Below are 16,996 nucleotides of genomic sequence, written 5' to 3' on the forward strand. Positions count from 1 at the left end.
TGAAACCGGCCAACCACAAAACACAGAAAATGCCTCAAAGTTTTAACAAACACCTGATGATCTGGAAATCGATAGTAGTATATATTGGTTCCTCCGGCGCCAGGCTTTAAGGCTGTGGAGCCGATGAGGCGACCGCCATCTTGGATTGTGACGTCATGGCGGCCATATTGAATGACAATGACCTTAGACCTTGGCGGCCATCTTGGATCCGCCATCTTGGATCCGCCATCTTTAAATCGATTGTCCCACTCACTCATGATGAAATCTTCGTCACTGCCACCATATTGGTTTTTTTCCGTTCCGTTGGAGGCCGCTATCTTGGATACCGTCGAATATGTTTCGGCTGTTTGTTCCTAGAGAGCGCCAGCGTCGCTTTTGATTTTTTTTTCTGTTCTGCTGGAGGCTGCCATCTTGAATACTGTCGACTTTGTTTCTGCTATTTGTTCCTAGAAAGCGTCAGCGTCGCTCTGTCTCATCACATAATGTCGATGTTCCATTACCTACCAGAGCTTTACGGTCCTTATCGACATATTAAATTTAATTTTTTATGCAAAATACATTGGAAGCGCTGTGATTCATACCATTGTTACCTCTGTTACACTCCTCAGTCATAACAGAGTAAACTCAAGTTAAGTTATAACTTTGTTACACTTCACTCTCTCTCTTCATGACTGGGGTGATTAGTAGATCTTTTATTTTCAGAAGGAAAAATAATGATTTCGTCTAGATAATAGTACCTCTGTTTTTTTATTTTACTTTTGATTATTTTTACAGTAAGGTTATATTTTATAAGTTGATTGACAAAAATATATATAACATGGATTTAATTCACATTATTAAAAGAATGGGCCTGCTCTTATAAGATAATTTCATTGATCATTAACACAATTTAAATAAACTATGCAACAATAAACAAATTGAGTTCATTTTACAATAAGCACCCTAGGAGTGAGTAAAACCCTGAATAAAAATTTTTATGGTGATCAGATCAGTTCAACGTCGTGGCTTAATGTTATTCTAAAGATCTAAAAACTAAAGAACTGGAAGTTTGATGATGGCTGGCCATAGTTATGCTGCTAACGAGGCGTCCGGGCGGCTTGGTCATCCCCATTGATGAAGAAAGGGCTCGAGGGTGTAGTGGATGTTCAGCATCGGGTCATTGGGAACTTGTCCGGTTCTTGGAAACTTGTCCGTTCCTTGGAAACTGTCCGGTACTTGGACTCTGTCTGTGAACATACCTGAAACACATATGTTCAGGACTGGTTCACAGGCAGTTGGCAAATAGGCAGAAAATGCCTTCTAAACACGATGATGGCCGGGGAGTAAAGGTTGTCAAAACTCAACAAACAGGGAGATGGCTTCCAGGATCAGCCCGGGTGCTTAGCTCGTGAACTCGCGAAAAAAATCAATTAATAAATTATGATGAACAAAACATGACTACTGCTACGAGGTAGACCTACACGGACTGACTAAATGCTAATCACTAAAGTTGTGGGAATCGGGAATCATATCCCTTGTATAGCTGATTACATCTTAAAAAAAACTTAGTGACGTCCTGATGCCGGAGATACGGAGTGGTCAGTCCAGAGTCGCGGCGCGCAGTAAATTTGGGGCGGCAGCGACTCGTAATTAAAAGGCGAAATTAAAGAAAAGAAAGGGGGGAGGCTTCGGCTTTCGAACCGAAAGGTTCCGAAGATTACCAAGGGGTTTGTCGTGAAATACTGACTTCAATATCTCGAAGTTGGTGGTACTGGCCGATGTCAGCGCGACCTACTGAGGTGTGTTTGAACCAAGTAGAGGTCGACTCACACGAGGTGACTACTAAGGCATGGGGCTTATGGAGCAGACTAGGCCAGCGCTCTGGTGGCCTGGGAAGGAACTACGGGGTATTTATGGTTGCAGGAGATGCCAGAGGGCAGGCGTTTAACAGGCGTTCAAACACACAGGGGAAGTGATTCGAAAAACTACCGCTAGGGTGCATAAGCTGTACTTTTTTGGGACTGGAGTCGTGGCCTTGGGACAGGCCGACCCTGGCCGGGGTTAGTAGCCAATCAGTGCTCTGGCCAGTGTTCCCAGGAAAACTTGAAGAGGGTTTAAAACTGCGGTGACATTGGGAACGAGGCTCTACTGAGCCCAGAGGCGTGACTGTACATTGATGAAAATGACTCGGGATCATGCCCTGAAGTGCTCATGTCAGGGGAGGTCTTAGAAGCAGCCTGCCCCGAGAGCTTACCGAAAATAGCAGTTCTCGTCACGGCTCGGAGGCGAATTACAGGCGATGTTTGTGCGCCAAGGCGGGAATAAAAGGATGCACATTCTGACTCGCAAAAGACTCGGCAAAATCGGATATAGGGCTGGGAAAAATTGGGGAGGTAGGCCTGACAAAGATTAAACTGGAGTGTACAGTAGGAGGAACAAGTTTAAGTTCTTGCAGCAAGCAAATAAAATGACTGGCGACATTATTTTTTAAAAATTCAAATTTAAAATTGTGACAAAATTACTAATTGGCGGCACATACTCCCCCACTGAAAGGCGGAGCCAGAGTAAGAAACCAACACTGAGCAGGGGAAGTCTTAGAACCTTTCATACTTACCCTGTACCAGAATCTACTGTGATAAACTACTTACAATAAATGATTATCTTACTAGGTATCATGATTATACAAAACAACCTTAAGAACTAAGTGACATGATAATTCATGATTTACACAGAATTTTATGAACTAATGGGCATGGTTATTCATGCTTTACATACAACTTTACGAACATAATTCTCTAATGAACTAAGTATCATGACTCTCTTATAAACTAAGTAGTACAATTCTCTTATAAACTAAGTGTCACGACTCTCTTATAAACTATGTGGCGCCACTTAAAATTAAACCTTTTAACCTAAAACTTTTTTAATATAAAATATTTGCAATGTTAGCACTCTTACAAACTAGTACCATGGATTTTTCTTACTTATAATTATGACCTAGGGTTTTTCGTGTGTTGTCAACACTGAGTGTTGCGGGTGGCATGCCGAAGATTGGTATGAAACTCCTCGAATAGGAGTAGAAAAAGCACCTAATTCATTTTAGGATGGACTTTCTTTAGGTGCGAAATGTGCGCGCGCGTTATGTATGCACCAGAACTTGGGTCGGCTAGTGCGACCATTACTGGGGTTAAAAAGCGTTGGATTTGCCACGGGCCACTCCAGCGATAAGCAAGTTTGGCCGATCGCTTGTCGATAGCCTTACTTTGTGGGTGTGCCTTGCACAACACCATATCACCTACCCTGTATGGATTAGGTGAACATTTCTTATTGTATTTCTGCCTTCTTGCCGCGTGGGCTAACAGCAGATCTCTTTTACGTTGCGAGGGTTATCTGGGAGAAGCTCATGATATTAGAAAGAGGATTGTTGGGTTTATATGTGAACATGAGTTCAAATGGTGTGGTTTTGTGTCTCTCATGTCGGGCATAGTTAAATGCCATTTGCAGCCAAACCAAATAGGTATTCCATTTATCTTGCGAGTCCGCATGATACGCTATTAAAACAGATCGGAGGTTCCTATTAAAATGCTCTATGGATAATAGGGAGAAGTGGTTACATGCTGAATGCCATGGGAAAAACGCATATTCTTGAAAAGTCGGGATGTGAACAGTGATGCGATATCTGACACGATTATTGAAGATAAGCCTGATATTTTAAAAATGTTATGTTTGCAATGCTTGTATTGTAGTTTCTGCGGTGGCTCACCGAAGGGGAATGAGCCATACAAATTCAGAAAAGGCATCAATAGCTACGAGAAGCATGGTGTGTCCATTTTTAGATCGGGGAAAGGGGCTGACAAAATCTATAAATAATTTTTGCATAGGCCTTTCGGCCACATCTGATGTTAAAAATCCAAATTGTGTTTTCTGTGCTGGTTTACTCAGGGCGCATAAATTACATAATTTTACCCTTTCAGCAATGTCTTTATGCATTCCATCCCAAATAAAATGGCGGCGTATGCCTTCTATTGTTTTGTATGTGCCCAAGTGTGCTCCAATGGGTGAGCTGTGATAATACTTAAATACCACGTCTCTTAAATTTCGAGGAAGAGCTATTCTGTAAGTTATACATTGTGCTTTTCGTCGATAGAGGAGTCATTTTGAAAGCTTACAATACTTAGGTGGTGAACCTGATTTTATTTGCTGAATAATCTCTGAAATGTCAAGATCTGAATTTTGGTGGGACTGTAAGTCTGAAAAGGCTAAAGGAAAATCTGTAGGAAGGGCGTGGCATAAAATGGGAGGTTCCTCCTGAAGATTAGATTGGGAGGGATTCTCGAACATTCGAGAAAGAGCATCTGCTACAATATTCTGTGAACCTCTGATATGTTGGATTGTAAATTTAAGTGAAGAGATTTTTGCTATCCATCTGCCCAGTTTTCCTAGTTGCTTTGGGTGAGCCAAAAGCCAAGAGAGGGCCTGATTGTCGGTCTCTAATAAAAATGCCCTGTGCTCAAGGTATTGTCGAAATTTGTAGAATTCCGAACACCACTGCTAGACACTCGAGTTCATAAACAGAGGACGATTTTCTCTCTTGATAAGTCAGAGTGCGAGAGGCGAAAGCTATTGGTTGCCTGTGGCCATCGAACTCTTGTGATACAACTGAGCCAATGGCGACACTCGATGCGTCTGTCTGTAGGATGAATGGTTTAGTGAAATCCGCCATTCGAAGAACATGTTGGCTGGCTATGGCTTGTTTTAAATAATTAAAATCTTTGTCTTGTTCAGGGCCCCAACTGAATGATGTGTGAGTGAGTGAGTGAACTCTGTTTGCCTGGGTCCTCCGAGAACCAACCTGTTGATTGGCTCCCGAGGGACCTTTGCAGTTTGATATGGAGTACCTGACCTTGCGGTCGTACCTCCTGCCTAAGTGGGCCTACACCTTTGATATAGGATGTAAGAATTGGTTACCTCTGTTAATTGCTCTAATTAATGTGATAAGTTTACCTTAGTTGCACTTAATTTCTTTACCTGTTTGCATATACATATGTTTTGATAATACTTGTTAGATATTAACTTAATATCTAAACATGCACTTTCTTTGTTTTGTGTTACCCTTGTCCTATTTATTTATTTATTTTTATTAATATTATTATTACCTTTTTTCCCTTCTTTTATTACATATATTGATAACATCTATACCTATACCTACCCCCACCTAGGTAATTATGCGCCTAGATGGGGCTTCCCTACTTGATTTTAAAACAACATGAGCCTGCTTAAAAATTCGGGTTGCTGTATTGTAATGTCTCCATCCGTTTTTTTTTTTTTTAATGTTTGTTGTGTATTTGTACAGTTTATGGTATATGTGTGTGCAGTATTGAGTGTGAGTGAGTGATTTCATTTGTGTGAGGTTTTTTTAGAGCCTTTTCTCAATTTTTGCGTGTGCCTATCTAGGTTAATGAATCTGAGTTAAAAAAAAAATGCATTTATAAATTTTTTGATTGTTGTTCTATGTTTCCCCTTTGGTAGTCGGGCTTTGGTTACTAGTTTTCAGGGTTCCTGGGGGGCCCATCCGGCTAGCGTGGCGCTCGAGGGTGATACTCACCACCGGCACTGTCCCCCCCAGGCAGTCCCCTACTTTAGTGCGCGCAACCCGACTGTCCTTGTAAAGTATTCCTACAATGTTAGCTTCCTTTTATCTCTTGCATGGTAAGTACCTAGTGTCTTGAGTACTGGATTTTTGTGAGCTGGAAGTGCTGCGTACCACTTCTGGTTCGCCTCTGCAATAAATTCCGTGATTAACTGGATACCTGTTTCTGCATGGATGACTTGCGTGGGTGTGTCTGGTGGCTTGTAGAGTGCACTTTTCAGTATCTTGTTTTGGATAACTTGCATGGGTTTGAGATGTGTTTTGGCCGCGTTACCCCACACTTCGCAGCCGTATAGCATAGCTGGCCTGATTATACCTTTTTAGATGAGTATTTTGTTTTTTGTGGAAAGTTCCTGTGCTTTAAGTAGTGGGTACAATTTAATGAATTTACCCATTGCCGCATTTGACACTTTTTTAGCGTGTTCATGCCATCTTAGCTTTGAATCATAATGTATTCCGAGGTATTTACAGATCTGTACCTGGGGTACCGTTTCTTCGTATATTTTTACTGGTGCATTACCTACTTTTCTTTTATTCGTAAACATAATAAATGCGCTTTTAGTAGGGTTCACCTTTATGGCCCATTTATCCCAGTATTGCTCCAGTTTTCGAATATATTGCTGTAGTTTTGCTTTCGCTAGGTATGGTTTAGCATCTTTAGCGTAGATTGCTGTTTCGTCAGCGTAGAGAGTTATGTTGGTTTGGTTTGTAGTTGGCACATCTCTAGTGTACAGAGCATATAAAAGTGGTGAAAGAGCACCTCCTTGAGGGACTCCTGCTTGAATTTCTCTTGTGGTGGATGTTTTACCATCAAGTGCATCTTGGAATTTCCTGTTGGCTAGGTAGTTTCTAATTAGCTGCCAGTAGTTGTGATGAAAGCCTGGATCAATTAGTTTGTGTATTAGAAATGAATGGTGTACTTTATCGAAAGCTTTTTCGATGTCCATGAACATCGCCGCCGTGGTTTGTTGCCTGTTAAGTCCTTTGATGCCATATTTGGCTACTCTTGTAGCAGCATGAATTGTGGAATGGTGCGCCCGGAATCCAATTTGTTGGTTGGGTAGAAGTTTGTTATTTCTTACTATTTTAGTCATTCTGTTGCATATCAGTTTTTCAAATATTTTTGCCATGGAGTTGAGTAGACTAATTGGGCGTCGGTTTTGTGGAAATTTTGCATCTTTCCCTGGTTTGGGAAGTGTTATTACTCTTGCGACTTTCCATGATTCTGGGAAGCTGGAGGTGTCTAATATTTTGTTGTATATGGCCAGGAGGTGGAGACGTGCATCCAGTGGTAGGCCGGTTATGGCTTCGTTCGCGATCTTGTCGGGTCCTGGGGCTTTACGTTTAGGTACTGCTTTAATTATTTTATTGAGCTCCTTTAGTGTTATTTCTTTGATTCTGGTCGTAGCTTGTTTCCTGTCTTCAATTTGGATGATTCTCTTGGAGTTTTGTAGCTGGTCTTCGTCTATTAATGCATGGTTCGGTTCAAATTGTTGTTCTAATGTATCAGCTATTGCGTCGACTTTGTCCTGGGGTGAATACACCAATCCCCTCTCGCCATGAATTATAGGTGTGTGAATTTTTATTCTTTTTCCTGCCAGTCGGCATTGTAATTTCCACATTTTATTGCGGTCTTGTGTTACCTCAGATATGGCTGCAGCCCATTGTTCGTTTTTGTGCTGAAGTGTATTTTGTTGTATTTGTTGGTTTAGTTGATTTACTCTGTGTCTGTATGCCGGAATTCGTGTGGTCTGGTATTGCTTCCGGGTGTGGTTCCGTTCTCTGATTATTTCGTCTAGTTCTGGGTTGCTGTTCAAGCGTCTTGAGGTTTGTTTCAATACTGTAGTTGCCTTTTTTAAATTATCTTGTATGGTGTTTGTAATTAATTGAACTTCGAGCTCTATGTCTTCAATTGGCAAGTTGTCTACCTTGGGGTACTCACTTATATATTGCTTGTATTTGTCCCAGTCTGTAATGAATCTTTTCCTTCCGCTTTCTGTTGAATTTGGGATTGTGGCAGTCTGATTGTCATAATGATAGGTAAATGATCTGAAGTGAGGTCTTGTATGACTTCCATGTCTATTATCATCTAAGTGTTTGTGATGGCATAATCTAGGATGTCTGGTAGGAAGTCATTTTGAGTGGGATAGAAAGTGGGTTCTGTAGGTGCTTTGATAATGTAGTCATAAGCTTCTGCCAGATTTCCTATGTCCTTCCCATTTTTGTTATAAATCCTGTTTCCCCATGCTGGGGATTTACTGTTATAGTCTCCTGCTATTATGTATGATGGTGCCTGCTGTATTAGGTGTTCAATAGTTTCGATTAAGTTGTGGTTCCCTGGTGGACTGTACAGGGATGCAATGTGGAGATCTCCATTTGGTGTAGGTAGTAGGAGGCTAGTGGTATCTGGTTTGGCTCCTATAGGTGTATGTGGTATATTTAATTTAATTATTATTGCTGTCCCTCCTCCATTATTGTCTTCCCTGTCGGTTCTGTATGTAATGTAATTCTGGAGTGTGTACATATGCTTCTTCTGTAGTTTGGTTTCTTGTAGTAGTGCAATATCTATATCATGTTGCAGCATGAAGCGTGCAAATTCGTAGTCTTTGTTGCGAAAGCTATTGGCATTCCATATCATGATTTTCATTTCATTCGGTGTGTTAACTGGGCTGTTTACGTGACCCATGATGATTTCCTTGGTGGTGAAAGAGAGAGTAGTCTCCTTGGGGTTGCCCTGTGTTCGAGGTGAGCAACCGTGCTTTGTTCTTTTATAGATTTATTCTTCTCTGTTATGCCTGGTGTGTCGTTGTTTCCCTGTTCGTCCATTTTGTGTAAAGTTTCCTTGGTGATCTGTCTCTCAGACTTCTTAGTTGTTATTGCAGGTGCGATCTTCGGTTGTTGTGTGATTGGAATATTGGCCTCCGGTTCTTTAGTCGTATCTTGTGATAGCAGCATGAGTTCCATTGCTATTGCATTGGTTCGTTGTTGGGTTGTAGTACATGTCTGCACCCTCTTCTTAATGGATAAAATTAATTGTATGGCCTGTTGAAACTCAGGTGTATGTGCAAATTCAATAGCTTCTTGTACTTGTTCCATAGTTGTGTTGTTCTGGCCATATATTGTTGTTGTATTCATTCGCTGTGGCTCACTGTTGGAGTGGTGTGTTGTTGTCTGTTTTATTTCCTTTTCTGATGGATTAGTTTCTGTCGGTGCTTTTACCCATCGTAGTGGTAAAGCTGGAAAGTTATTTCGATCATTTGAAAGAGGCATGTCCTGTCTTTGTGCTGAGCTTGTTCTTTCCTCTTGAGTGGTATTTGTCCTTGATCTTAGCTCTTGTTGCTTAGCTACTCTTGTTGGGCAGATGGGGGCATTTGCGGGGTGAGCGCCTTTGCAGTTTGCACATGTGTATTGGCTTTCCCCTGCTGTACATTCATTGGTGTGGTGGTTGCCCGCACACTTGACACATTTTTCGGGTTGGCTACAACAGTGGCTGTGATGGCCGTAAGCCTGAAATTTGTAGCACTGTAGAAGTCGTGGTTGTTTTCTGTACTCTTCTATCTTCACCCTGACTCCTTGAAGACTTGTGAGTGCTAGTAATTGTCCTCTTTGTGCCGTAGGAATTTCCACCTTGTATAGGGGATACGGCTGGGATGTTGCTGAATTCTTTAGTTGGACAATGGACTTGATGTGAAATCCTTCCTCTTCAAGCATTTCTTGGGCCTCGTTGGCTGGAAATGAGGAATGGAGCCCTCTCAGTACCGCTGTGTACATGTCAGTTTTTGGCCTGTATGTGAAATGGGGAATGTCATGATTGCTAAGTATTTCCCTGCATTTCTCTAAGCTTTCAATTGTAGGGCAGACGATTTTACCTCCCTCTTTTGTGTAGCTTAATTGTATTTCTTTATCCTGACTTGCTATTACTTTGGCAAAGCGTTTGAAGAGTGCCAAAGATGTCACAATGATTGGAGGTGGTCGCAGTGGTTTTGGTAGTGGTGCTGCTTCTTCTTCTGCTACTATGGGCTCTGTGACAGTTTTAATGGGTGGTGTGGCTTTGTTATCCAATTTTTTATTGGTTGCGATTAGAGGGCTGTGTTTCCTTTTTTGTGTTTCTGTCTCCCCCTGCCTGAGGTTCCCGGCTACCTGTGTTACCGAGTTTTGTGTGTTGCCTGTACCACTCCAGGGGCCCTCAGAGTGCAGAGGGGCTATTCCCGCAGAGGGCGTAGCACCCAGAGTGGGGCCCAGTTCAGACTGTACTTTGTCTGTCTGAGCACTGCCTATCCCTTTCTGTTTCCTGTTTCGCCCAGCCACTGACCACTCAGAGGCTATGTCAAGGAGCCTGGCCCCGACTGGGTTTCCACAGGTGTTGTTGTTGCCTCCTCCTTCGTTAACACCGCAAGGTTTCCAGGAGGAGTGGAATTAGCCGAAGCAGTTGTTTGATTGTCCTTTGAATGGGGGCATTGGTCCTTTTTTGGTGGTACTTGCTGTGATTTTTCCTGTCCTTGCTGTTGGCGTTGCTGATTGCTGACTGCCGTATGATGTATACTGCTTGCATTCATGTTCCGAACAGCTTTTTCAACAGATTTTCTTGCTGTCATGGTAAGTACCTTTTTGTCTCCTGTCAGTTTTCTCATTTTTCCTGTGCTATCTGATATACTTCCTGGGACATATCCTGTGAAACCACTGTGAGGTAAAATCGTTGTTGACTTTGCCCTTTGTACTCCCTGCTTGGCAGGGAGTATCCTGTATTGACTGTTTTTCCGATATTCCACTTCCTTCGATTTTCCTTCTTAATCTGGATCCACTCTTCTCTTCTGTCTTCCTTTCTTCTCTCTCCCCTTCTTCGCTTCACTTCGTCTTCGCCTTCTCTTCAATCCGCGACCTCCTCCTTGCAGCTCCGAGTCACGACGAAAGTGGGGAACTGAAGATGAGTCCTGAATGATGTGTTTTTCTTTCGAAGTGCATTTAACGGGGCTGCGTGTTCTGCAAAATTAGGGATCAATTTAGCGTAGAAATTAGCCACTCCAATAAATCTTGAAATTACTTTTGGATCTTTCGGTAGTTGTAAATCAGCTATGCCATGTGTACGGCTTGGGTCAATCGTTACTCCTCTACTGGAAATTATGTGTCCCAGAAAAGAAATTTCGGAAACTGCAAACTTAACTTTCTTTGTATTGACTGTTAGTCCTGCTTTACGCAGTCGGGTGAGAACTTCAGACAAATGAGCTATATGTTCTTCAAAAGAATCGTCAAGGTAATTAAATACGAGTTTAATTTTTAAATCACCAAAAACTTGGTTAAGGAGGCGAGTTAATACCTGGGTGCCTGTGGCTAGGCCAAAAGGAACTACTTTGTATTGATACAAATTCCAGGGCACGCAAAAGCCGGCGATTGGTTTTGACTTCGGAGTTAGTGGTATTTGATGATAGGCCGAATGAAGATCAAAAATGCTAAAATACTTGGCTTTAAACTATTGGCAAGCTGAATTCAAATCAGGTATTGGTACCATTTGTATGTTAATTTGCCGGTTAATTTTTCTAAAGTCCACCACTAAGCGGTGACCTTGACCTTTGGGGACCAAAAATTTTGGAGAGGAAAAACTGGAAGACGATGATGGTTCAATTATATCCTTGTCCAATAGGTATTGTAAATGTTCGCGCATGATTTCCATTTTGGGGCCTAATAATTGATAAAGATGACACCTGACTGGGGATTTATCCAAAAGTTTTATGTCATATTGCACTAAGTGAGTAAGACCTAGTTTTTTGTCAAAACATCTGGGAAGCTATGCCATAGATTTTCCACTACTTTTCTTTGCGATGTGTCGAGGTGTGTCAGGGATAACTCACACCCATCCTCAACTTCCGACTGGATTGCATTAACCTTACTCTGATGCAGAGTTTTAGGTAAAACAAATGGGATAATTGATTTATTAAATTGGAAATTGAAATTTCTTGCCTGCAAATCAGTTACTAAGCCTGTTTTAGATATAAAATCAGATCCGAAAATGATGTCAGTTGCTAAGTCCTGTGAAACTAAAAATGGAAATGTCCAGGAAAATAACTCAATTTTAATTTTAATGAAGGCTATTGTGTTAACCTTTAATGGTTGCTCTGATGCTTAGAATGGAACTTCCCTGCCAAATTAGCAGTCTGTGATTGGGCTCATGCAGTCAGAAGTTTTCTCCCCTCTCCGGTCGAGATACAACTTTCTTCATAAAATGATTTCTTCGGGACTTTAATCTACCGAAACCTCCGGTGCCAGGACACAGGATGTAATTAAATTTCATTTGAAAAGAAAATTAAAAACAAAATGTAATTGTTTCTTTCTTTTGAGCCTGCGAGCTCACATAAAACCAGAGTCAAGTTCAAGAGGTATGATTGTTTTACTTTTATATGTATTTGGTTGCCCCGGTGCTCCCTCCTTTTTGTAATTAATATATTTTAATACATGTGCACTTAAAAGTTAAAGATAAAAAAAAACAAAGAAAATTATTTTAGTAAAAGGGCAGTTATATAAATCAAACCACCAGTCTTGTTATTTCATTATTATTCATCCTCGATCCACATAGCCTCCTAGAGTTCTTAGTAGGTTATAAATAAATTCCTTTGTACGACGTCTGGGCACCTCTGTGATTATGGTTGTTGTTTTGTTTTCTGGGCTGACGCTTCCAAGGCCTTAATTTTTACTTATTAATTTGTTGAGTGTTTACCTGCAGCCCAGCGTATGTAACAGTTTTTAATATTTTTAAAGTCTACTTACAAATACAACCAAAAAGATGGCAAAACTGAAACCTTTCAGGTTAAAATTAAATGTTATTTGCTTCTTCATGACATAATTATATATTAATAAATCGAAATTATGTTTCTCCCTGGGCCAAAGAAAACATACATAAACCAAAAAAAAATCGTTTAGTAAAAGCACAAGAACACAACGATCATCATTTGAATAAAATTTAAGCGGCATTTTGTGAATTTCGTACATATTTTTTTTAAAAAAATGGAAATATTTATCTAGTTATGTTTCATTGGCGTAGCACGACAATACACGTAAAGGCTTTAGAAGAAGGAAAATCTAAGAGCTGGCCGCGAATCACTAGGTTAAGAATCGCTGCAAGTAAATTAATTTAATTTAGGGGTATATCGGACCATCGACCCTATCGTACAACCTTTGCGATCACAGTCATTGTGGTACTTTGGAAAGATTCTAATAATGTTCCATAATGTTCTACGGAACGATTAACAGGCCACTGGTCGTGTTCGTAGAAGTTATGGTACACTGCATGACGGAAGACCGTACGCACCGTAACTTCAAAATGAATCGTCGAGGATAGGCACGTATGGTGTTTCTGTGTTGAGAAAAGAGGGACATGTGATGCATTAACATTAAAACTTTGGTTATTGATTCGAAAAAAAATAATAATAATTCGATGACTAAAACACGCATATCGTGCCGGACGAACCACACGGGACCATTCCTGCTAGCAATTCACCAATCGTTCCAAGATCATAACCAGAGCAAAAATGAGAAGGGATATTTATGTTAAAGATATTTATAAATTTAAGGAATGAAGAAAATGGCGAGAGAGTGAGTCACATAGCTGTTGGCACGATATGCGCTTTTTCGTCATCGAATTGTTAATTTTTTTTTTTTTTTTTTTTTTTTTTTTAATCGGTTGCCAAAGTTTCAATATGCCCTTTTTTCTCTATACAGAAACATCATATTTGCCTTTCCTCGACGATTTTTTTCGAAGTTACGGTGCGTGCGATCTTCTGTTTTTCACTGTAACTGGACGTGTGTAATTTTCTGTTGAAAACTGTATACAGGGTGAAAACATTAGCCTATCAGATTGTTTAGTTTTTAGTTATTGCGCTCCCAGTAAGTCGTTACAGTGATCAGTGTGATTTTATGCAACGTGAAAATGAGATCTGTTGAAAATCGTACCATTGTTATGCGTAAGTAATTATAAATGTTTGTGTGTAATTATTAAATTACTAAAAGTTTGAAGAAGTATTAAAACAGCATTAAATAATAATGGGGAAGCTGTGCAAAAACAGCATTAAATAATAATGGGGAAGCTGTGCAAACTTTTCACCTCCTTTTGCAGTCGAATTTCGAAAAAGTTTTAAATATACAGTACGTAACTCTGTCAACATGTTGTTCATTCTGGTAGATGTGGAAGTAAGCATTTTTCTTCTTGAACCCAAATTTACTCCCTTTACATCCCTTAGAGGTGGAATTCCGCTAAAAGTAAAAAAAAGGGGGGGGGTTGGTTTTTTATTATTGGTACCCAGTATATTTTCTTATGCTTGATTAGCTTCGGAGAAGTTATTAATTATTTAAGAAAATTTACTGCTCACTTTTCACCCCCTTAGAGATAGAATTTTGTAATTATAAATAACATAGTATTTAAGTCAGTCAAAAATAAAAAAAGTGTTATCAAAATCCGTCAAGTAGTTTTAGATTGATGTCCAACAAACAGATAAATAAACAAACGGATAAAATTAAAAAAACTACGTTTTTGAGTTGATATTAAGAGCTGTTTCCGATGGTTATTTTTTATAATTTTAATCAATGTACTGACGTGTACATCCAATAATTTTATTTAAGTACAGATAATAGAGAAAGTATTTAAGATGAAGCACCAAGTGTATGGGTAATGTTTAACATGCCGATGTATAAATTAACTGAATTGAAATAGTTGGTGGTAACACCATTATTTTCCAAACAATTTTTGTGGGGAAGAGTAATGTCCTTTTAATGAAATAATTTTACTACAGTGATAAGTTTTGCGGTGGTTATAGAAATTAGTTTAGTAAAATGGTATATAGACCGTTAGTGTTCCACCTCAAATTATTTCTCTTGTTAATAATAACTCAGTTTTTCGTCACCAACTTCAAAGGCACTTTAGACCATAAGTCATATTATTTACATTTTCAACTTATTTTTTTCGTGATGAACATGTAACGGAAGTTTGTCGGTCGAAATCATTTTCATTCGGTATGTTGTTAGTCAAAACAGGAGTTAAATACAGGATATGCCTCAGTGTAATTTAGTACAGAAATGACTGCACGAAGTGCATTTCAAAATGTTCAGATTAGGTTGTTTCGAAATGCATAGTACATACGTTAGGGGCTGGTATAACATAACTAGACTAGCACGAATAACCAAAAATGTATGCTTAGAACTAAACCGGTGAATCGCTAGATGTCGGTACGTGTTGGATTACGAAATGATAATAAAAAATACATAATAATAAGGAATGACACAACAACTATGAATTCAAAGGAAATATTTATTCAACAACTTCCAACTACACAAAACCCAGATCAAATTATGTTAGATTCACACGCGTCTTGGAGAAAGTTATCGGTACAATCTTGTATGTATTGTGTTATGACTTGTACCACAAATGTTTTAAACATTCTGTATAACGGTAAACTATTGTTAGAGCGAATGGCGGAGTCGCGCATTGCTAGGTGAATTGTATTCGGTATCATTTTATTTTTATTCAAATACTTCCTTTGTTTAGCTAACATTCATTACATTCGACCTTTAAACCGCAAGGAAATAAACGCCAGCTATGCTTCGGTTATTGTAGCCACCCTCATTTATGTATGACTCTGCTTACTAGAAGCTGATGATACAATCGACATTTTCCGCCCTCGGATATTACGCAGGATGTCACCGTTGGTGCGTACGTGATGGCTGCTTTGACGCTGCATCGGAAGTTGAACAATGCAGCAGTAATCACTGAGTACGCGTGGTTATATATATATTTTTTTTTTTCAGTGTGTAGAAACTGAATGAGGGCTGGTTTAAAGTGTGGAAATTAACAGCTCTCTCTCTCTTTCTCTCTCTCTCTCTCTCTCTCTATATATATATATATATATATATATATATATATATATATATAAATTTTTCAAGCTATGAAATTAATAATAATTGTGAAGGAAACGACTTAGTTAATGTTAAATACGATTGTTTAAAAAAAATTAAAGCTACAATGAAGCGACTGAACTACAGTTGTATGGCAACACATTCTGCACCTAATATTTTTGTGAAGAGTAGGTCTCTGGTGGCATGAGTCGTTCAAATTGATGAGCATCGAGCTGGTACTAATGTGGGTGCTGGTTTTGTTTATGATAAATCAAGTGGCCGAAACCTCACTCACTGCTCATTATACGGCCACATACGACTGCATTAGAAAAACTAATTAAATGTAGGAGTGAAATATGCAGAAAATAAAAAAAAAAACATAATTTGAACACACATGTGGACGAAAAATCTGCTAATTGTTTCTCCAATTAATTTTCGCAGTAAATATTGAGAGTCATAAATCGCTAAAATAAATAAATAATAGAATTTTTAAGAATAAAAAACAAACAGCGATGTAAACAATCGCCCTCCCCGCGTGCGGAAATTCGATGCACCAAATTTCACGGCTCTAGGCCTTTCCGTCTTGGGGCTACGCGAAAGACGTGACTTTGAACGGGACAATTCCTCAAATGTGCTTGCTATGTTTGACTGTGTTTTCCGCCAGGAAAGCGTGAGCTTGGCCCAGAGGAAGCAGGAGGCCATGAAGACCGTCATGGACTGCACTCGCGAGATGAAGAAGATGATAAAACCAAGTGAGTGCACAAGTACTCTCGTCGATCCATCTTGCATGGCAGTTCCTGTACGACTGTTTGATAAGTTCTGCGTGCTTTGCTTTCGTGACTTATTATCCCACCCCCAAAAAAATGACTGCTCGTCCCATTTTCCTTCCCTTGTGACGTTGTGAAGCCAGGAGATCGAACCAGTGATACTTCGATCACTAACCGCATGGCACAACTTGTAATCCGAGCACTGATTTGCTAGCCAAGTAGTTTGAAGCCCATGTTTCTCTCAAGAGCTCAGAAGGCTTGCATAAAAATGTTACGCTCTCACTGTGTCACACAACCCAATACATTGAAGTATGTTTACTACCTAACATTAAAAAAATCACAGCCCTAAAGTTCGTAAGGTTCATTTTCTTGAATTCAAATACTTTTTTTTAAAAATATTTTAGTTCTGTTGAAATAGATACAAAAAATGGTTGAACAAGGATTATAAAATATTACTAGACCTGAATTATTTGTGAAAAGAAAATTATATCACTGTCTTTTAGTTTTAAGCTGGAGTCATAACGCCACAACGGACACAACACGACAAATCTGATTATGCGTCGTGCATCGTCCCAGCACGACAGAATTAATAGCGTAGGGTCACAATACCACGACAAAATAACACGCAGATCTCTAATAATATAGGATCCCGATATAAAACGACCTTCACCGAGATGTTTATTTGATTAAACGTATTTTTAATTCAATTTAATATGTCAATAAA

General features: G+C 39.6%; 1 protein-coding gene across 1 annotated transcript in view; it reads left to right on the forward strand.

Moving 5' to 3' along the window:
* Nucleotides 1-16,996, forward strand: part of LOC134542333 (uncharacterized) — a 29,751-nt gene that overhangs the window by 262 nt on the left and 12,493 nt on the right. Inside the window, exon 2 of the mRNA XM_063386482.1 lies at nucleotides 16,170-16,257. Within this exon, the coding sequence (XP_063242552.1) occupies nucleotides 16,170-16,257 (88 nt within the window). The remainder of the gene's footprint in view (nucleotides 1-16,169; nucleotides 16,258-16,996) is intronic.

This window comes from Bacillus rossius (genome assembly GCF_032445375.1).
Source record: "Bacillus rossius redtenbacheri isolate Brsri chromosome 4 unlocalized genomic scaffold, Brsri_v3 Brsri_v3_scf4_2, whole genome shotgun sequence".
NCBI lineage: Eukaryota > Metazoa > Arthropoda > Insecta > Phasmatodea > Bacillidae > Bacillus > Bacillus rossius.